At 40.5% G+C, this 22,264-nt stretch overlaps 3 protein-coding genes and 1 long non-coding RNA gene across 6 annotated transcripts in view; 1 reads left to right on the forward strand and 3 right to left on the reverse strand.

Moving 5' to 3' along the window:
* LOC124046578 (apolipoprotein B-100-like) overlaps positions 1-1,477 on the reverse strand; it is a 38,257-nt gene extending 36,780 nt beyond the window's left edge. The window contains 1 exon segment of the mRNA XM_046367106.1: positions 1,386-1,477. Within this exon segment, the coding sequence (XP_046223062.1) occupies positions 1,386-1,440 (55 nt within the window). The 5' untranslated portion in view covers positions 1,441-1,477.
* Positions 1,478-9,011: 7,534 nt separating this feature from the next.
* On the reverse strand, positions 9,012-13,108 carry LOC124046581. Of its 2 annotated transcripts, none has more exons than XR_006841030.1 (2): positions 13,009-13,108; positions 9,012-10,553 (listed from the first exon to the last, which is right to left on the reverse strand). It is a non-coding gene; the product is annotated as an uncharacterized LOC124046581 (long non-coding RNA). The 2 variants fall into 2 exon arrangements; XR_006841029.1 differs by having other exon boundaries at positions 12,946-13,018.
* hs1bp3 (HCLS1 binding protein 3) lies at positions 13,085-16,557 on the forward strand. Of its 2 annotated transcripts, none has more exons than XM_046367108.1 (7): positions 13,085-13,227; positions 13,605-13,770; positions 14,262-14,469; positions 14,894-15,104; positions 15,299-15,420; positions 15,624-15,759; positions 15,846-16,557. In XM_046367108.1, exons 1-7 carry the CDS (start codon positions 13,202-13,204, stop codon positions 16,093-16,095), a joined length of 1,119 nt encoding a protein of 372 aa, XP_046223064.1. In that variant the 5' UTR covers positions 13,085-13,201; the 3' UTR covers positions 16,096-16,557. The 2 variants fall into 2 exon arrangements, with proteins under 2 accessions (XP_046223064.1, XP_046223065.1); XM_046367109.1 differs by having other exon boundaries at positions 15,699-15,759.
* Position 16,558: 1 nt separating this feature from the next.
* LOC124046579 (b(0,+)-type amino acid transporter 1-like) lies at positions 16,559-21,184 on the reverse strand. The gene is made up of 6 exons (XM_046367107.1): positions 20,386-21,184; positions 17,806-17,939; positions 17,587-17,716; positions 17,326-17,450; positions 17,148-17,235; positions 16,559-16,989 (listed from the first exon to the last, which is right to left on the reverse strand). The coding sequence occupies exons 1-6, from the start codon at positions 21,118-21,120 to the stop codon at positions 16,759-16,761; spliced, it is 1,443 nt and encodes a 480-aa protein (XP_046223063.1). The 5' UTR covers positions 21,121-21,184; the 3' UTR covers positions 16,559-16,758.
* Between the last annotated feature and the right edge of the window lie 1,080 nt (positions 21,185-22,264).

A 22,264-nucleotide genomic window follows, 5' to 3' on the forward strand; every position in this document is an offset into this window, starting at 1 on the left:
TTTATTTATACTGAACAAAATATAAATGCAACATGCAACAATTTCAAAAATGTGACTAAGTTACATTTCATACAAGGATATCAGTCAATTAAAATAAATTAATTAGGCACTAATCTACAGATTTCACATGACTGGGAATATAGATATGCATCTGTGTGACCACCATTTGCCTCATGTTGTGTGACACATCTCATTCCTATAGAGTTGATCAGGCTGTTGATTGTGGCCTGTGGAATGTTGTCCCACTCCTCTTCGATGGTTATGCGAAGTTGCTAGATATTGGCGGATACTGGAACACGATGTCGAACATGTCGATCCAGAGCTTCCCCAACATGCTCAATGGGTGACATGTCTGGTGAGTATGCAGGCCATGGAAGAACTGGGACATTTTCAGCTTCCAGGAATTGTGTATAGATCTTGCAACACGGGCCATGCATTATCATGCTGAAACATGAGGTGATGGTGGTGGATGAATGGCACGACAATGGGCCTCAGGATATCGTTGCGGTATCTCTATACATTCAAATTGCCATTGATAAAATGCAATTGTGTTCGTTGTCCGTAGCTTATGCCTGCCTATACGATAACCCCACCGCCACCATGGGGCACTCTGTTCACAAGGTTGACATCAGCAAACCGCTCACTCGAACAATGCCAAACAAGTGGTCTGCGGTTGTGATGCCGGTTGGACATACTGCCAAATTCTTTAAAATGACATTGGAGGGGGCTTATGGTATAGACATTAACATTTAATTCTCTAGCAACAGCTCTGGTGGACATTCCTGCAGTCAGCATGCCAATTGCACGCTCCCTCAAAACTTGAGACATCTGCGCCATTGTGTTGTGTGACAATCCTGCACATTGTAGAGCAGCCTTTTATTGTCCCCATCACAAGGCGCACCTGCGTAATGATCATGCTGTTTTAATAAGCTTTTTAATGTGCCACACCTGTCAGGTGGATGGATTATCTTGGCAAAGGAGAAATGCTCACTAACAGGGATGTAAACAAATTTGTGCACAACATTTGAGAGAAATAAGCGTTTTATGCGTATTTACAATTTCTGGGATCTTTTATTTCAGCTCATGAAACATGGGACCAACACTTGACATGCTGTTTTTATATTTTTGTTCAGTATACTTTGCTACATTGAATCTGTGTAAATGTCAGACATGCAGTTGAGCATACATTTTTAGACATATATTTTCCAAACTATCCAAAATAATTTGATGTCATTAATTAAAGTAGATTGTAGTATAGAATATAATTATATTCCTAATATATTACTAAAATATGTATCTTCCTATATTGACTAAATAAAATGCAAGTGATGAATAGTTTTCACTATCATATGAAAATCGGAGAGTAATAAAATATAAAAACTTACGAGCAAAGACATTGGTGCTCAGAAGAAGTAATAGCCAGATCTTGGGGTCCCCCATGATGGGCGCTCAACAACAAAAAAAGCTCTGTCCCTTATGTTGGGTTGAGCTCTCTCTCAACCGTAACTGATTCACTAACCACAGGACCTAGATTGTTTATAATGTCTCCCCATATCTCTCCTAGTCCCTCCCAAAGACAGCCCAACTGAGAGCTATGGTAGATAAATCAATGTTGCAAATGTTGTGGCCAATTCAAAGGTCATCAACTTTGATTAGTTGAACAAAGGAGAAAATTGTCACTATTCTAGAATATGTGAATTGCACATTTGTCAGTATTGATTCTCCCGTTTAGCAATTGTTTTGGATCAAAATATCATTGTCTCCTGTTTTGTTTCTCAGGGATCTACTGTCCTGTAGAAACTTGCAACAACTACCAGTTGCACATTATGTAGGTCAGTATACTGTATAAGGAATTATAGCTATGCCCTAATCCATGTATAGCTTTTAGAAAAGTTGGAGAATATTTCGTACATTATTTAAATTACACAAAAGTCTAATATAGAGATGCACACTGAACAGTAGGATTTGGTATATACAGTATCAGTTAAAAGTTTGGACACATGTACTCATTCCACGGTTTCTCTTTATTTTACTATTTTCTACATTGTAGAATAATAGTGAAGACATCAAAACTGAAATAACACACATGGAATCATGTAGTAACCAAAGAAGTGTTAAACAAATCAAAATAAATTGTGTATTTGAGATTTTTCAATGTAGCCACCCTTCAATTAACAGGTGTGCCTTGTTAAATGTTAATTTGTGGAATTTCTTTCCTTCTTAATGCGTTTGAGCCAATCAGTTGTGTTGTGACAAGGTAGGAGTGATATACAGAAGATAGCCCTATTTGGTTAAAGACCAAGTCCATATTATGGCAAGAACAGCTCAAATAAGCAAAGAGAAATGACAGTCCATCATTACTTCAAGACATGAAGGTTAGTCAATGCTGTAAATTTCAAGAACTTTGAAAGTTTCTTCAAGTGTTGGCCCAAAAACCACCAAGCACTATGATGAAACTGGCTCTCATGAGGACCCCCACAGGAAAGAAAGACCAAGAGTTACCTCTGCTGCAGAGGATAAGTTCATTAGAGTTACCAGCCTCATAAATTGCAACACAAATAAATGCTTCACAGAATTCAAATAGCAGACACATCTCAACATCAACTGTTCAGAGGAGACTGCTTGAATCAGACCTTCATGGTCGAATTGCTGCAAAGAAATCACTACTAAAGGACATCAATAAGAAGAAGAGACTTGCTTGGTCCAAGAAGCACGAGCAATGGACATTAGACCGGTTTAAATCTGTCCTTTGGTTTGATGAGTCCAAATTTGAGATTTTTGGTTCCAACCTGTGTATCTTTGTGAGATGCAGAGTAGGTGAACGGATGATCTCTGCATGTGTGGTTCCCACCGTGAAGCACGGAGGAGGAGGTGTGATGGTGTGCATGTGCTTTGCTGGTGACACTGTCAGTGATTTATTTAGAATTCAAGGCACACTTAATCAGCATGGCTACCACAGCATTCTTCAGCAATACACCATCCCATCTGGTTTGCTCTTAGTCAGACTATCTTTTGTTTTTCAACAGGACAATAACCCAGCACACCTCCAGGCTGTGTAAGGGCTATTTAACCAAGAAGGAGAGTGATGGAGTGCTGCATTAGAAGACCTGGCCTCCACAATCACCTGACTTCAACCCAACTGAGACGGCTTGGGATGAGTTGGACCGCAGAGTGAAGGAAAAGCAGCCAACAAGTGCTCAGCATGTGGGAACTCCTTCAAGACTGTTGGAAAAACTTTCCAGGTGAAGCTGGTTGAGAGAAGTCCAAGAATGTGCAAAGCTGCCATCAAGGCAAAGAGTGGCTACTTTGATGAATCTCAAATATAACATATATTTGGATTTGTTTAACACTTTTTTGGTTACTACATGATTCCCTATGTGTTATTTAATACATGTGATGTCTTCACTATTATTCTACAATGTAGAAAACTTTTGACTGGTACTCTGTATTTATATTTTTAAGATTTTGGAACTTGCAGAGATCTGATACAGGTCTGATAAACTTTCAGTTTAATATCTGTTTAACATTCCAAGAACCCTATCAGTATGACTTAACGATCTGATAACCTGTGTAACCCTACTGCTATATAGGCGGCCTGGAACATGACATGCTGCTTCTGCGGCTGGTGTATGTAGTGTGCCTCATTGATTACAGTGGGGGTGTTTCAACTACAGCTGGTGGACATTAAAGAAACAGACATTCAATGCTTGAAGTGTAGTTTTGGCGGGAGCCGTGTGACCCATCAGACTCAACCTATTTTCTCTGCTTTTTTGCCGAAGTTTAAAACCTTATGCCAACCTACAACCTGTCAACAAAAATGTAAGGATTCTATTCTTGGCAAAAAACATAGGTTAAATGGCACAAGGTGTAACTTGATATCAAACATAAGGATAACATTGTATTTTTTAAAAGCAAACACACCAGTTAATGCTCACCTGAGATGCAAAGTAATGTTTGTTTTTCAGTAAACAGTGTTATTTGAATATAACCTCTGAGGTAGCTGACATGGTCTGCCAAAGCACTTTTTAAAATGTTTTATCTTTCCATTAACCCCATAGTCGGATGTTGAGGCGTGTGTGCTGATTGGTCACCATACATTTGTTTTCCTGGAGGTGTGAGACCTTTTACTGTTTGAATTTAGCTTAACCTTGGTGGTGAGAAAATATATAAGTATGAAAGTACCAGTTTTTTCAACAAGCAAAAATTGCACTTTTTCTGGCATGAACTGTAGGCTATGTCTTTGTGTTTTGGCTGTACCTAGTCTACTCACATCCCCAGTGTAAGCCTGCCTTTAAACAAGTAGCAAATGGGTTTCCCAACAATTACTATGCCTAAATAAAAATCGGGTCACTAAACTCGCTAAAGATAATAAAAAAGCTTTCTAAGCTTTTTCAAACGGCACAGTAGCTTTAAAATGCTGATTGTACAGTGAGAGCACAAGAGCCTGACGTTTAGTGACCCCTGATAAACTGTAAATAATGAATGTATAGTTCACCTGGTTGGGCAATAGCCAACTACAGCCATTCAATATATGACACAGGGGAAGCAGGCATGTAGTTGGAGTATCACTATCAAGTCAGATGGTATAGGCTTTGAGATGAGGAATTCCTAAGCAAAACTGTTGCCATAGGGTCAATTCCATGATAACAAGATGCTGAGACTCTGATTTTTCCTTTTAAAATGTATGTCAAACTAAATCCAATAATTGCAATGTTAAACAAATCACACAACTCTGTGCACAGTGACTACTTTAAACAATGTCCTTTGAAAATGTTACAACATTTTGCACTGTTGTTCATGTACATTAGTTTTTGTACAGTTGAAGTCGGAAGTTTACATACACCTTAGGCAAATACATTTAAACTCAGCTTTTCACAATTCCTGACATTTAATCCTATAAAACATTCCCTATCTTAGGACTGTTAGGATCACCACTTTATTGTAAGAATGTGAAATGTCAGAATAATAGTAGAGATAATGATTTATTTCAGCTTTTATTTCTTTCATCACATTCCCAGTGGGTCAGAAGTTTACATACACTCAATTAGTATTTGGTAGCATTGCCTTTAAATTGTATAACTTGGGTCAAACGTTTTGGGGAGCCTTCCACAAGCTTCCCACAATAAGTTGGGTGAATTTTGGCTCATTCCTCCTGACAGAGCTCGTGTAACTGAGTCAGGTTTGTAGGCTTCCTTGCTCGCACAAGCTTTTTCAGTTCTGCCCACACATTTTCTATAGGATTGAGGTCAGGGGTTTGTGATGGCCCCTCCAATACGTTATCTTTGTTGTCATTAAGCCATTTTGCCACAACTTTGGAAGTATGCTTGGGATCATTTTCCATTTGGAAGACCCCTTTGTGACCAAGCTTCAAATTCCTGACTGATGTCTTGAAATGTTGCTTCAATATATCCACATAATTTCCTACGTCATGATGCCATCTATTTTGTGATGTGCACCTGACCCTCTTGCAGCAAAGCACCCGCACAACACGATGCTGCCACCCCCGTGCATCACGGTTGGGATGGTGTTCTTCGGCGTGCAAGCCTCCCCTTTTTCCTCCAAACATAACAATGGTCATTATGGCCAAACAGTTCTATATTTGTTTCATCAGACCAGAAGACATTTCTCCAAAAAGTACAATCTTTGTCCCCATGTGCAGTTGCAAACCGTAGTCTGGCTTTTTTATGGTGGTTTTGGAGCAGTGGCTTCTTCCTTGCTGAGCGGCCTTTCAGGTTATGTCGATATAGGACTCATTTTACTGTGGATCTAGATACTTTTGTACCTGTTTCCTCCAGCATCTTCACAAGGTCCTTTGCTGTTGATCTGGGATTGATTTGCACTTTTCACACCAAAGTATGTTAATCTCTAGGAGACAGAACGCATCTCCTTCCTGAGTGGTATGACGGCTGTGTGGTCCCATGGTGTTTATACTTGCGTACTATTGTTTGTACAGATGAACGTGGTACCTTCAGACGTTTGGAAATTGCTCCCAAAGATGAACCAGATTTGTGGAGGTCTACAATATTCTTTCTGAGGTCTAAAGGCAAAGTCAACTTAGTGTATGTAAACTTCTGACCCATTGGAATTGTGATACAGTGAATTATAAGTGAAATAATCTGTCTGTAAACAATTGTTGGAAAAATTACTTGTGGCATGTACAAAGTAGATGTCCTAACCGACTTGCCAAAACTATAGTTTATTAACAAGAAATCTGTGGAGTGGTTGAAAAATGATTTTTAATGTCTCCAACCTAAAAGTATGTAAACTTCCGACTTCAACTGTAAATGTTCAGTGGACATTGTTAGAAGTCTTTGCGCAACAAAGCCTCGTTCACTCACGCCGCCAAACTTACCTTAGTAAAACTGACTATCCTACCGATACTCGACTTGGGCGATGTCATCTACAAAAGAGCTTCCATTACTCTACTCAGAAAACTGGATGCAGTTTATCACAGTGCCATTCGTTTTGTTACTAAAGCACCTCATACCACCCACCACTGCGACCTGTATGCTCTAGTCGCCAGACCCACTGGCTCCAGGTCATCTACAAGTCCATGCTTATCTCAGTTCACTGGTAACGATGGCAACACCCACCCGTAGCACGCGCTCCAGCAGGTGTATCTCACTGATCATCCCTAAAGCCAACACCTCATTTGGCCGCCTTTCCTTCCAGTTCGCTGCTGCCTGTGACTGGAACTAATTGCAAAAATTGCTGAAGTTGGAGACTTTTATCTCCCTCACCAACTTTAAACATCTGCTATCTGAGCAGCTAACTGATCGCTGTAGCTGTACATAGTCCATCGGTAAATAGCCCACCCAATTTACCTACCTCATCCCCATACTGTTTTTATTTATTTACTTTTCTGCTCTTTTGCGCACCAGTATCTCTACCTGCACATGACCATCTGATCATTTATCACTCCAGTGTTAATCTGCAAAATTGCAATTATTCACCTACCTCCTCATGCCTTTTGCACACAATGAATATAGACATTTTTTTTCTTTTTTCTACTGTGTCACTGACTTGTTTATTGTTTACTCCATGTGTAACTCTATGTTGTTGTCTGTTCACACTGCTGTGCTTTATCTTTGCCAAGTCGCAGTTTTAAATGAGAACTTGTTCTCAACTAGCCTACCTGGTTAAATAAAGGTGAAATAAAATAAATAGTTGTAGGATTTCTTGAACTTTTCAATCATTGTTTTTGATTGAAATACACTTTAAATAGTGTCAGTGTCACTCTGTTACCGTGGAATTATAGTCAAGTCAACCTTGTTCGTTCTAAATTGAGGAATGTAATTGATGAGTGAGACCTGGAAATCAGATTTACATCAAATGCAGATACCAAATTTACAGTGCATTCGGAAAATGTTATTTTTCCACATTTTGTTACGTTACAGACCTTATGGGTACACAATACCCATAATGACAATGTGAAAACAGGTTTTAAGAAATGTTTGTAAATGTATAAAAAATTCAAACAGAAATACCTTTCAGACCCTTTGCTTTGAGACGTAAAATTGTGCTCAGGTACATCCTGTTTCCATTGATCATTCTTGAGATGTTTCTACAACTTGATTGGAGTCCATCTGTGGTAAATTCAATTGATTGGAAATTATTTGGAAAGGCAGACACCTGTCTATATAAGGTCCCACAGTTGACATTGTATGTCTGATCAAAAACCAAGCCATGAGGTCGAAGGAATTGGCCATAGAGCTCCGAGACAGGATTGTGTCAAGACACAGATCTGGGGAAGGGTACATAAACATTTCTGCAGCATTGAAGGTCCCCAAGAACACAGTGGCCTCCATCATTCTTAAATGGAATACTTTTGGAATTTTGGACGCTACAATATTGACTGAACAAAAACATAAATGCAACATGCATGAATTTCAACGATTTTACGTAATTACAGTTCATATAAGGAAATCAGTTACTTGTAAATGAATGAATTAGACCCTAATCTATGGATTTCACATATTTGGTCATAGTCCCACACACTAGGGAGCCAGGCCCAGCCAATCAGAATAAGCTTTTCCCCACAAAAGGGCTTTATTACAGACAGAAATGCTCCTCAGTTTCATCAGCTGTCCTGGTGGCTGGTCTGAGACTATCCCGCAGGTGATGAAGCTGGATGTGGAGGTCCTGGGCTGGCATGGTTACACGTGGTTTGCAGTTGCGAGGCCGGTTGGACGTACTGCCAAATTCTCTAAAACGGCATTATAGAAGGCTTAGTAGAGGCCTAGTGGTTAGAGTGCCGTAACCGGTGTTGGGCTAGTAACCGGAAGGTTGCAAGTTCAAATCCCCGAGCTGACAAGGTACAAATCTGTCGTTCTGCCCCTGAACAGGCAGTTAACCCACTGTTCCTAGGCCGTCATTGAAAATAAGAATTTGTTCTTAACTGACTTGCCTGGTTAAATAAAGGTAAAATAAAAAATAAATAAAAAATGGTAGAGAAATGAGCATTCAATTCTCTGGCAACAGCTCTGGTGGACATTCCGGCAGTCAGCATGCCAATTGCACGCTCTGTGTCATTGTGTTGTGTGACAAAACTGCACATTGTAGTGGCCTTTTATTGTCCCCAGTACAATGTGCACCTGTGTAATGATCATGCGGTTTAATCAGGTTCTTGATGTGCCACACCTGTCAGGTGGATGGATTGTCTTGGCAAAGGAGAAATGCTCACTAATATGGCTGTAAACAAATTTCTGCACAAAATGAAACATGGGACCAACACTTTACATGTTGCCTTTATATTTTTGTTCAGTATAGTTTATTCAACTAGAGATTTTAATAAATTGTTTATTTAAAAAGATGGGCCTGGCAAACATGGACTGTTTCCTCACCTTATTTGTTGGTTATTTACCAGGTAACAAGAAGTGAAAACAAAACTGAAGTAATACTCCTTATTTTACTCAACTAGAGATTGAATTAAATGGTGTTTCTTTGAGAAGATGGGCCTGGCTGACATGAAAAAGACATTAAGTGGAAAGGATCCACACACCACAGGCGGATTAACAATCTGCACATCTCTTTATTTACAATGCTGGATGCCATGGTTAACACAAACGCAGGACATTGAATGCTACCTGAATTGAAAAGTAACACAAATAGGCCTACAGTACCACAGCGAGCTCATACAGGTGTGTGTGCGCCTATTAGTCAGATTATCCAGTGTCCACAACAGCACGATTGATCATTCTTTGCCCCCAGTGCATGCTCGCAACCCTCATCTTGTCTCCTCTTCCGGAGGGCCTAAGGCTCTTGGACCATTACTGAGTACATCCTGGCCTGACACCTGGACGTGCTTGGCCCAATCCCACCTGGCCCCCCCATCTACCTGCCTCCACTGGTTCTTTTTCCCCCTCAAGTCACTGAACCCCACACACCCAGAAACTTGGATTCCATTACATTTGACCATAAGGTTTTGAATGTATGCTTTTATACGGTCTGTAGCTCTATTACAGAAAGTCAAATAAAGATTTGTGCCAACCGGACGTGACTTCTTTCCCCAATGATTTCCTATGGCTGAGTTATTTTGTCAGTTAGCAGTTATTCTAGATGAGGCTGAATAGCAACACCACACACACAAATGCAATACTTGTGAATCTCATTGGTACATGACTGTTCAGTATAATGTCCATCATGAATATCCACCAGTGAAAATGATTTCTTGTTTGAATTAATTTAAAAAACAAAAAGTTTTATTTAACTAGGCAAGTCAGTTAAGAACTAATTATAATTTACAATGACCGCCTAGCCAGGCCAAACCCGGGCCAGTTGTGAGTCACCCTATGGGACTCCAAATCACGGCCAGATGTGATGCAACCTGGATTCAAACGAGGGACTGCAGTGATGCCTCTTACACTGAGATGCTGTGCCTTAGACCGCTGCGCCACTCGGGAGACAATTAAGGTTTTATTAAAAAGGGACATGCATACACAACAAAGGAAGTTTATAAAATAAAGTAATTGATAGGAAAAGCAATTTACTACATAAATTATAGTCAGAGCCTCTCCCCTTTGTTTGCTTAACTGGGGGAATGGGATGGATAAATGGATAACAAGCAGGGTGGTGCTCAACAGGCGGAATGTGCACTATGTATACGGAATAGGGTGCCATTTGGAACACATTCCAGCTGTTGATGAAGCCACCTGAAATTAGTGGCTGCATACCAATTGTCCATCTCTCTCCTCATGGTTATCCAAGCATTAGGTAGGTGTAAGCATTGGTTTGAGCTACATTACACCATTGTTAAATCCCTGAGATGAGAAGAAATGAGAAAGTCAATACTTTGGGAGAAGGACAAGGTATATGCAGCAATTGTTAAATGGTCACACAGCTTTCAGTCATTAGTAAAAAATAAAATGTACAATTATTTAAAAAAGGCAAATAACTGACAATTTGTTGCAGTAATAGGTAAGACAATGGATCCAGAGCTGTATAGGTTAAATATGGACTTTAAAGTAACAGGCAGGTAGAGGGGGGGTATGGACATGCACATCCAGGTGTCAGGCCAGGGTGTCCTAAGTTGTGGTCCAAGAGCCTCAGGCCCTCTGGATGGGGAGACAGAGAAAAGATTAGGGTTAGTGAGAGCGTGGCTAAGATCATAGTACTGTACACCACATGCACTGGGGGTAGAGAACAATCAATAGTGTTGCTGTGGATACTGGATAATCTGACTAACACGCACATACTTGTTTGACCTTGTTGTGATACTTCAGGACTACTCTGAATCAATTCAGGTAGCCTTCAATGTCCTGCGTTTTTTGTTAATCATGGCAGCCAGCATTGTAAATAAAAATACATGCAGTAAGATAATGAGCCTCTGTGTCTCTGGATCCTTCCCCCTTAATTTATTTCTCATGTCAGCTAGGCCCATCTTTTCAAAGAAACACCATTTATTTAAATCTCTAGTTTAGTAAAATAAGGAGCCTATTTTTCAGTCCTTTTGTTTTTTCACTTCTTGTTACCTGGTAAAATAAGCAACAACCATGGATAACCACAAGAACAAGGTGAGGAAACTGTCCATGTCAGCCAGGCTCATCCTGATTTTTCTCCCCAATTTCAATCTAGTCTCACCGCTGCAACTCCCAAACGGGCTTTGGAGGCAAGAGGCAGAGTCATACGTCCTCCGAAACCCGCCTGCTTAACCCGGAAGACAGCCACACCAATGCATCAGATTCCTCTGGTCATCTTACGACTGAGGTCAGCCTGCAGGCGCCCGGCCTGCAACAAGTAGTTGATAGAGCGCGATGAGCCAAGTAAGGTCCCCCCCGGCCAAACCCGGATGACGCTGGGACGATTGTGCGCTGCCCTATGGGATTACCGATCACGACCGGTTTTGATACAGCCTGGGATTAAACCCAGGTCTGTAGTGACGCCTCTAGCAATAAGATGTAGTGCCTTAGACCGCTGCGCAACTTGGAAGGCCCTCAGGCCCATCATTTTAAAGAAACACCATTTAAGTAGTTTTGTTCTGGTCACAAGATAATCCAGAAAATTACAATAAACAGCTCCACAATCAGGCAGAAAACAGAATGTTCTATTCTCAGACAGGGCCATCTTCAAAGAAAACATTGAAATTATCTCTATTTCAGCTAAATAGGTTGTTGAGAATACAAGAAAATCCTAATAATTCAGCTAAAGAGTGCCACAGTCATGCAGAAAAATCTGATTGTTCTATTATAGAGTGAGAACAATTTGTTTCCTTGGCTGATATGGCTGCTACTTACAAATAATATAACAGTAAATTAATAAATGACATTCACTGCTATGAGGCCGTCTCCAATATAATTGCATAGTTTACACAGACCCACCGTGGACCTTGACAAATACATCTCCGTCCAATAGTCTGTTTTGCAGTGGTATAAAGTACTTAATTAAAATTACTTGAAAGTACTACTTAAGTAATTTTTTGGGGGGGGTATCTGTACTTTACTATTTATATTTGACAACTTACTTCACTATATTACTAAAGAAAAGTATGTAATTTTTACTCCATACATTTTCCCTGACACTCAAAAGTACTTGTTGCATTTTGAATGATTAGCAGGACAGAATGATTGCGTAATTCACACACTTATCAAGAGAACATCCCTGGTCTTCCCGATTGCCTCACTCACTAAACACACATGCTTCGTTTGTAAAGTATGTCTGAGGGTTGGAGCATGCCCGTGGCTATAGGTACATTTAAAATTCAAAGACAATGGTGCCTTCTGGTTTACTTAATAAGGAATTTGAAAAGATTTACACATTTTACTTTTGATACTTAATTATAAGTATTTTCTATATAAAAAAAAGGTATCTTTATTTTTACTCAAGTATGACAATTGGGTACTTTTTCCACCACTGCTGTTTTGTCAACGAACTCAATATGATCCCAATCTAGTAGGTAGCCTAAAAGGTGGCCTAGTAGGTAGCCTAGTAAAACGATGCCCCCCCTCCGGTATATTCTTTTGCGAACTACCTGGATCCTAGGGCGTTAAGGTTAAATGCGGCAAACACATTTTGGTTGAAAGCATTCAGCTGTGAAACTGACTTGGTATCTCATTTATATATATATAATAAAAAATATATGCCATTTAGCAGACGCTTTTATCCAAAGCGACTTACAGTCATGTGTGCATACATTCTACGTATGGTTGTTTTTTCCGTTTACTACTCAAATATATTGAACTTATTCAAAGACGAAATTAACTTCAATACACTGGTCTGAAATATATTAGCATTACTAGGCTACACAGAACCACGGCGGACACATTGTAAATGTATTTTCTTCTAGTGTAGCAGGGCTGCACGCAAAAGCCATAAAGGCAAAGACGGATGGGCTATCAGCTGATCATAGCCAATGTAGATGATGACCTAGTTACCTAGCTTTGCTGTCGAAAGAAGCTAGTTTTTACTTGATTTGAGCTTGTTCTGCTACTGACATATGCCTCGACTTACTATCAAGGAGTCGATGTGCCTCCTTCACAGACCACAAGCAACCGTAAAATATTCACAACTCACCACTCGTGCTGTGCAGAACGAGTGCAGCAGCGCGCTTTTATTTTGAAGGCTAAAACCGGAAGTTCCTGTTTTGTATGCCTGCAGCCGAAACAGTATCTAGTTCCCATCCCATGACTTGTATCATAACAGTAGGGAATGGGGGTGGTCAGCTTGATTACAGCTAAACAAAGACAGGACAGAAATCTTACAAACAATGCCAGACGGACTTATTACAAGCAGGTAAAATAAAGAAAATTTCGTAGCTATCTTTCTTTGACGTTTCGAGGTTGCCTGATAACATTAACACGTGTGAAACACATTCCCATCGTTGTTTACTTGTTGAAGCCAGTCCTTGTTTTTCCCTGTACCAACCCAGGGGTCCCTTTGACTTAGTTGCAACTATTCACCAAACTATTGTGCACATATTAATTAATATCGGCATGTAGTGAAATAAAAGGTGCCATTGACATGTTTGCTGGATTCCTTTCTTGCTGTTTACCGTTGGGACAGTGTGGAATGATGTTTATTCACGATGTCACTCCACAGTTCTGTTCTTGTATGAATCTTGCACTTTGTGCAATTACTTTTGGTCAATGTCACAATGTTTTCCATCCCAGGCTGTTGCAGAATGAGGTGACAGGCATAGATCTGCAGGTGCCTCTTTACCAGGAGATCCGTGGTACCATGATGACAGGTCATGTGGAGTACCAGATAATTGTGGTGACTCGGCTGGCTGCCTTCAAATCCGCCAAGCACAAACCTGAAGACATTGTACAGCTGGTGGTAGGTAGTCACAGGTAGTCGTAGTCCCATGTAAGTTAGGTGGAAACATAAGTATTAGCATCCTGCCCCTGTGCCCCTAATCACCTCAAATTGAAAGTGATGGTGTTGCAGCTACTGCTTGGTCTGAAATTGTGGTAACACTTCACTGTAGCATTCAGTATGTACAGTATGCATTCCTAAACCCTTTATAACAGCTGCATAATGACCTTAAGATTTTGAACAACAACCAAATATACAATTCTAACGGTTAGATTTGAACCCCAAAGCATTGCTATAAAAGCTACAGGCATACCTAGACCCTGCATGTTTTACTGTAGCATTCAGTATGTACAGTATGCATTCCTAAACCCTTTATAACAGCTGCATAATGACCTTAAGATTTTGAACAACAACCAAATATACAATTCTAACGGTTAGATTTGAACCCCAAAGCATTGCTATAAAAGCTACAGGCATTCCTAGACCCTGCATGTTTTACATGTGTTTTGCAGGTTTCAAAGAAATACAGTGAAATTGATGAGTTTTACTACAGACTCATGGGTCAATATCCAAAGATCACCTTACCAGCCATGCCTCGCAAGGCCCTGTTTGTAGGCGAGGCAGACATCCGGGAGCGTAGGGTGGCCTTTGACGAACTGGTCAAGTTCATCTCCAAGAATTCTACACTTGCTACTTGCCCAGAGGTGTTGGAGCTCTTAGGTAATGTACCACAAAGCACTACAGTAAATAGTATTTTTTTCTATAGAGTTTTGGTAAATAACTTGTTTGATTTGCTTGTCTCTGACTGAAACTTGCACTTTCTAACTCATTCACCTACATTAATGCCACCCCTCTATCTTAATGCAAACTACATAGGTCAGAAAATGTTCAACCTTGGGGATTAGTACTAATACTACTGCACCAAACTGTGATATTATTATTTGAACAATGAGGTTACTGTATATCAAGGCAGTCAGGGGTTCAAATTAACATGTATCTGCCTGGCTAGTTATTTAAGAAAAGTATGAATTATTAACCAAACTGAAAAAACAAACAGTACTTCCCTGTAGTGTAGAAGTTGCCTTATTTAATCAAGAATATAATGTCAAAAAGAATATTTGGCTCACAGTTCATATTTCTGTAGGGGCGAAGTCCACAATGGCAGATTCGAAAACCAGGAACGTTGCAGATTGGCAGGACCAGGATAAAGAAGAAGGCTATAATTTCTTTGAAAGTGAGGAGACCCCTGCTGCTGCTGTGAAAGTAACCAAACATGTTCCACCAGTGAAACCTAGGGAAGAGGAGCAGGAACATGACGATGATGATCAGTACCTTGGACCTCTAGGCAATTTAAAGTAAGAGCCTTGCTAAGGTTGTGTTCATTTTAGATTGGATTTGGTTTTGGCAACTTCTCAAATATCTGTATTCTGGATCAAACGGTTGAAGGGAAAATATAATTTCAGGCTGTAAATCAACAACATTTGAAAATTGGGATACTTTCTACAGGCACTGTATGGTATTTAATGCCTTCTGTCACCCTTTCCCCCAGGTGCACGAGGCAGAAGAAGAAAACGTCTCCACAGGCTAAAGTGGCTACCCAACCTAAGTTATCTCTGTTTGATGAGGCTGAGGATATAGATGACGACTTGTTTCAACCTGCAGCCAAAGACAGTTAGTATAAATATTTAAATACAGATTCTGTGTTCCATTTATTGCTTCCATAGGAACTGCAATAACAATGTCATTAGCTCTCTACAAACAGTGTCAGTGTCAGTGTCAGAGACATCCCGTAAATGAAGATATCAGATCTGTTCCCCAGGAAGCTTGCCTCTTGTCCAATTTAAGTTCAACTCATATCTTCATTGTGCTAACAGGCAACGTTAAGCTGTTTAAGGAGCCAGACTTGATGTGGAAAGTGAAGTTGGGTGACCCTTTACTACTTCCAACAGCATACAAGGATGTGGCATCTGCAGATTCAGGACTGGATGAGGATACAGATGAACTTTTCAGGTATACAGTCACAGTTATTTGCGAGACAAAGGGGTTATTACAACATTGTATTAGCCACTCAACATTGTCCTTGTTTCCCTTTTCAGGATAGAAGACAACTTTGACAAGCTCCTCCAGGTGAAGAAAAGTATCAAGGCAAGGCCAGTTCCTGCCCCCAAACCCAAACTGGCCCCAAAGCCAAAACTGCCTGTGAAGCCCTCCTCTCTAGTCTCAGGTGGTAGGGGCCCAGTTGTGGGTGTTCTTCCAGTTGCAAATGAGGTGAAGGATCAAATCGACATTCTCAAGTATATCCAACAAAATGAGTCTACATCTATTGATGATCTGGATCTGTTTTAATTGCCAACTAAATGATATTAACTGATTAGGACTCATGAAGTTGTTAGCAGGCTACACAGGAAAATAACAGCCTAAAATTATGCCTATGATTATATTTTGACATTACCCAGGATTATTTCATCAAGGATGACTTTTGGAAGTCTGATTCTAATAAAAAGTCTACTGAACATGTATAGTTACAATCAGTGCTGGAAATGGGCCTGTGTGGTGTTACTTATTTTTACCCATATTGCTTTCCTACTTTTTATACTGAAAATACTGTATACATTACCGTGATTGAGTGGCTCCAAATGCCATGACTTCACAAAGAAATCTAACTCATTTTTGTAATACCTGCACAGTAGTTTTGGATTTATCATACTAAATGTCTTGTCGGAAAATATTAATTAAAAAAAAACAATTAAACAACAAATTCTATTTTCTTTTTTTTTCACCAAATAAAGTCTACAATTTTACAAAATGGTATGTTTACTTGCATTATTTATTGAAAGCATCCTATATTGCAGTACAATCAGTACAAATTAAGTCTGATATTTACCGAATTTGATAACAATTTCTTTTTTTTAACGTTCCATCTTAAATACAATTGACAATCAGGTTATGGTGGTGCCCATCCGAGATTTAAATTATTTTGGTCCAGGTATTACTCAGAAGAAAGCATTGTCATAGATTTTTGTCTGCTGGGGCCACCTCTAGGAAGAGCTGCAGGAACACTGTGACTTTCCCCAACAGTCCAGGGCAGAGTTTGTAGTGAATGAATGGCACATAAACCAATACACCACTGAAGATGAATATGGTGACGTAGAGGTACTCTATTGCAGGGTTGTCAATGATAGGTGCCATCACAAGGAAAATCGCTGCCATGATGACCAAGATGGGGATTACAATGGGAACCTGGGTGAATAAACAAAAACATTGGTACTGTCACAAGAGTTGAGAAAGCGGATGGGTCCATTTGACCAATTGAATTTGAATAAATCAATCTTGTGTTGTTCAAAAGGACTCAGACCTTTATAAATAAAATAAGACATTAGATATTCTATGAGACTCACACTATATGTCCTGGGAAGTTCAGGTTTCTTGATCTTGAGGTAGAGAAGCCCAGACAGAGTGATTGTATAGAAGAACCAGGCTGTAAAACTGGTAATATCAATGCAGAGGGATGGAAGATAAATAAAGCAACAATTTGATAAATGTATTGAGACATTTTGAAGTCAAAGCATAAACTACCTGAAGAAGTTGACAATGCTCTGGAAGTCCCCAGGGATGAGAACCAGAAGTGAGATAGCCGTGGTGAAGATCAGGGCTGGAGAGGGGGTCAGTCGATTCACATGGGCCATGGCAAGAATATCAGGCTGGAGATAAAGACAACACAAACGTTGACATAAAAACTACAAAACTATCTAACTCAACACCTACATCAGACTATGCCAAAGTTTCCTTTTGAAAAATGTCAGTTAAAATTGCCTGTCTCTTGCATGTGTTTCTCACCATGTGTCCCTCTCTTGCAGCCACAAAGCACACCCGGCCACCACTAAAGAATGTTCCATTCAGGGAGCCAAAAGCAGACAAAGCAGCTGCAATGGACATCACCCATCCCCAGCTCCCGAGCACCTTATTCCTGTTAAAGACAACAATGTAATTTGTCATCTCATCACACATTGAATTTTCTTTTGAGAGAGGTGTGTGGATGGAGTTAAGCTCTCTCACCCCCAGGTGACAGCCACTGCACTCGACAACATCAGTTCTCTGGGCGTCATGGCAGCCAAGTAGCTCACATTGACCAGTAGATAGAGCATGGTTACCATGGGGATGGCAATCATAACTGCCCTGGGCAGATTTACCTGAGAGGGTGCAAGATGGATAAAGATATGTTAAGTCCTTAAGATCATGGAACAAAGGACATTACTTATTACAGTGCATTCTTACCTCAGGTCTTTTCAATTCTTCTTTCACATAGTTTAAGTTGTACAAGCCAGTGACAGACCAGAGGCCTTAGTAAAAAGCCATCCCTATGGAGCTCACACCCAAGTTCATACTATCAAAAGCATTTTTTTGTACAGTAACATTCCCCTGTGCAATTTTCACTACTCCTCCAATTACTATAACCATCAGGACAAATAAGTAGCTTAGCCACCAAGAAGACCACCTGACTTCTCATGGATAAATGTACATTCAAGATTCTGGCCATGGCTACAACCATGATGGCTGCAACAGCAGCACATTTCACTATTAGCTGAAAGGAGAACAGTCTTGGTAGAAAGGTGCCACAGTGTATTCTGAAAAGCTGAGGGGTATTGGTGCGATGCTCGCTGGCTTCACCACTAGTAGGAAGTTAAAGGCCTTAAAAGAAGGCAGGGAAGGGTCCATAGATTTGAAGGATGTAGATGAAGTCCCCACCTGATTCTTTAATAATGGTTCCTTGCTCAGCTTACGAGATTCCTCCCAGCATGGCTACTAGGCCAAACAGGGCCCAAATGATCAGGCTTGCCTTTGGACGTCCAATGTAGGACAGCATAAACTGAGGGGACATGAATATACCCCATCCAATCATGATTCCTGCTACCAGTGAAACAGCACCAACTAAACCCAACTTGCACTTCAGTTGAAGCCCTTCTGTTTCTGTTTTTGCCATGGCCAGCTTACTGATTCAAACAACATGAGAAATGTTGTCAATGGTCAATCCTTTCTTCTTAAGCAAGACAAATATATACAAAGACCTGGCAAATCTTTGATGCTGGGTGCAAAGTACTTAGTAGTTAATATTAACTTCTCAGGTTGCAAAATGTATATTGTTGTGTCTTTGTTTATAGTGCCCATACAGTATGGTGTATGGTGCCCATACAGATTACCCCCCCCCAAAGTGTTTGTTAAAGATTCACCAAATTATTACTGTAACAAAAAAAAGGAGGTCCGATTGACTAGATGAGTGAGAAAATGGATGCTACTGTATGTCATTGTACACTTGGATAATTCCTTCCCCTGAAGGTCGGAAAGGTTAAGGCCAAGGTTGACCTACAGTATCTCACCATTGTTATATGTGTTGGTCATAAAGCCACATGCAATTGCTGTCAAAAGCCATGTAAATGTAAAAATGACAGCCAAGGTATTTTTAGTGTAGACTTGCCCTCTAGCTAATGACGTAGTTCTGCATACATTTTCAACCATATTACCATCCTGATTAGTGTATCAGATGCAATTTAAAAATAGATAAGGGCACACTATATATCTGTTGGTGGGGTGGTCCAAAGATCAAGGATCAAGGAGGATGCGATAGAGTAGACTTGTCAGGTATTGTCTCAGGTGATTTGCCTGTATATCCTATACTCTGTATTTTTGGTTTATTTCCTGTGAGCTATAACCTCAGTAGTACAAAAAAGGAAACGGCTCACGCTGTTAACGTGAGCCATGACCAGCATTTCAAAGCACTTCATGGCTACTGATGTGAGTGCTACGGGCCTGTAATCATTTAGGCAGGTTACCTTCACTTCCTTGGGCACAGGGACTATGGTGGTCTGCTTGAAACATGTAGGTATTGCAGACTCAGTCAGGGAGATGTTGAAAATGTCAGTAAAGACACTTGCCAGTTGGTCCGTGCATGCTTTGCGTACACATCCTGGCAATCCATCTGGCCCCGTGGCTTTCTTAGGGATAGGGGGCAGTATTCGGACGTTCGAGTGACTGTGGTGCCCAAAGTAAACTGCCTGTTACTCAGGCCCAGAAGCTAGGATATGCATATACTTGGAAGTAATTGGAAGTATTGGAAACACTCTAAAGTTTCGAAAACTGTTAAAATAATGTCCGTGAGTATAACAGAACTGATATGACATGCGAAAACCCGAGGAGAATCCATCCAAAATAAAACATTTTGGAGCTCACCACTCATTGTAATGGCTATCTATGGGAAAATGAATGGAAAACCTCCCAGATTGCAGTTCCTATGGCTTCCAGGAGATGTCAACAGTCCTTGGACTGTATTGGCAGTATTGGATAGAAAACACTTTGAAGTTTCTAAGACTGTTAGAATAATGTCTGTGAATATAACAGAACTGATATGGCAGGAGAAAACCTGAGGAGAATCCATCCGGAATAAAACAAAATTGAGATCACTACCCATTGAAAACACTTTTTGTCAGGGTCAGTGACACGCAGAATGTGTAAACCAGTGTTAGTGTTCCTTTGTAATCAACTTGTATGAGATAAGAAATATAATGTATTATGTACTCAAAATCAGCACTAATATAAATTCAATGTACAGTTTCTACAATGGAAGTGAATGCATTTCTTTACCTCAGGACGTTTCAGCTCTTCTGTCACATAATTCAAGTTATTCCATCCATCGTAGGACCACAGTCCCTGGTAGAAAGCAATACCTATCGGATTGATGCCCAAGTTGGTCCCATTAAAAGAATCCTCAAAACTTTCTGTTTCCCCTCTGACGAGCAACACCACTCCTCCAATAATTATTACTGAAAGAGCCAGCACCTTGGCCACCATGAAGAACACTTGCATTGACATGGCAAATCGTACATTCAGACAGTTAACAATGGCTGTCACCACAATCCCTGCTGCAGCCACACACTTCACCAACAGCTGTGGGCATGGACAGTCCTGGTAGAAAGGTGCCAATGCATATTCAGCAAAGCTCAGTGAGATCCCAGCCACACTGGCAGGTCTCACAAATATGACTGAGCTGAAAATTAAAATGAAGGCCATGACTGGGCCTGACGTCCGTAGGATATAGATGTACTCTCCCCCCGACTCTCGGATGACTGTCCCCAGTTCAGCATAGCAGAGAGAGCCAAGCACAGCCAGCAGGCCACAAGCAGCCCAGACCACCAGGCTTCCTCCTGGACTTCCTATGTTGACCAGAACGAATTGAGGGGACATAAAAATCCCAGATCCAATCATAGTGCCAGCCACGAGCGACACAGCGCCAACCAGTCCCACTTCCCGTTTCAGGCTGAGCTTGGGTGATGTTCCATCCAGAACTTCAACTGCTGGACATTTGTCCTCACCAGTCATGTTTTACCATAGACCAACAAGATATTTTCTGAAGTAAGCTTTACAGTCTGTGTCCAAGTCACTTGTACCACCATTGAGCGGGTTAATAATTACAGAAGGAAGAGTGAGTATGACTATTTTACAACCACATTTCAGTGCCAAGGGATTGCTACAGATTAGATAGAGATAGATTTTTTGAAGGGGGGGGGGGGGGGGTTGAGGTCACTGGGGGAGTAAATAAGTACACAAACAAAAATAAATAACTTTATTTTGCACCAATGTCTGACAGGTTTTTCCCCCTGGCATTTCTGTAAAATGAATGTGTGTACAGTGCCTTCGGAAAGTATTCAGACACCTTGAATTTTACACATTTGTTACGATATAGCTTTATTCCAAAATTGCTTAAATAAATACAAATCCTCTGCAATCTACACACAATACCCCATAATGACAATGTGAAAACAGGTTGTTAGAAATTTTTGCAAATGCATTAACTGGGGCAGCAGGGTAGCCTAGTGGTTAGAGCGTTGGACTAGTAACCGGAAGGTTGCAAGTTCAAACACCTGAGCTGACAAGGTACAAATCTGTTGATCTTCCCCTGAACAGGCAGTTCCTAGGTTGTCATTGAAAATAAGAATTTGTTCTTAATTAACTGACTTGCCTAGTTAAATAAAGGTTAAAAAAATATATTAAAACAGAAATACCTGATTTAGACCCTTTTCTACGAGACTAGAAGTTGAACTCAGGTGCCTCCTGTTTCCATTGATCATGCTTGAAATGTTTCTACAACTAGATTGGAGTCCATCTGTGGTAAATTAAATTGATAGGACATGATTTGATGACAGTGCATATCCCAGACGTCAGAGCAAAAACCAAGCCATGAGGTCAAAGGAATTGTCCTTAGAGCTCTGAGACAGGATTGTAATCAAGGCACAGATCTGGAGGAAGGGTACGGAAACATTTATGCAGCATTAAAGGTCTCCAAGAACACAGTGGCCTCCATCATTCTTAAATGGAAGAAGTTTGGCAACACCAAGACTCTTCCGAGAGCTGGCCACCCGGCCAAACTAAGCAATCAGGGGAGAAGGGCCTTGGTCAGGGAGGTGACCAAGAACCTGATGGTCACTCTGACAGAGCTCTAGGGTTCCTCTGTGGAAATCAAATC

This window comes from Oncorhynchus gorbuscha, linkage group LG10, assembly GCF_021184085.1.
Source record: "Oncorhynchus gorbuscha isolate QuinsamMale2020 ecotype Even-year linkage group LG10, OgorEven_v1.0, whole genome shotgun sequence".
NCBI classification, from domain to species: domain Eukaryota; kingdom Metazoa; phylum Chordata; class Actinopteri; order Salmoniformes; family Salmonidae; genus Oncorhynchus; species Oncorhynchus gorbuscha.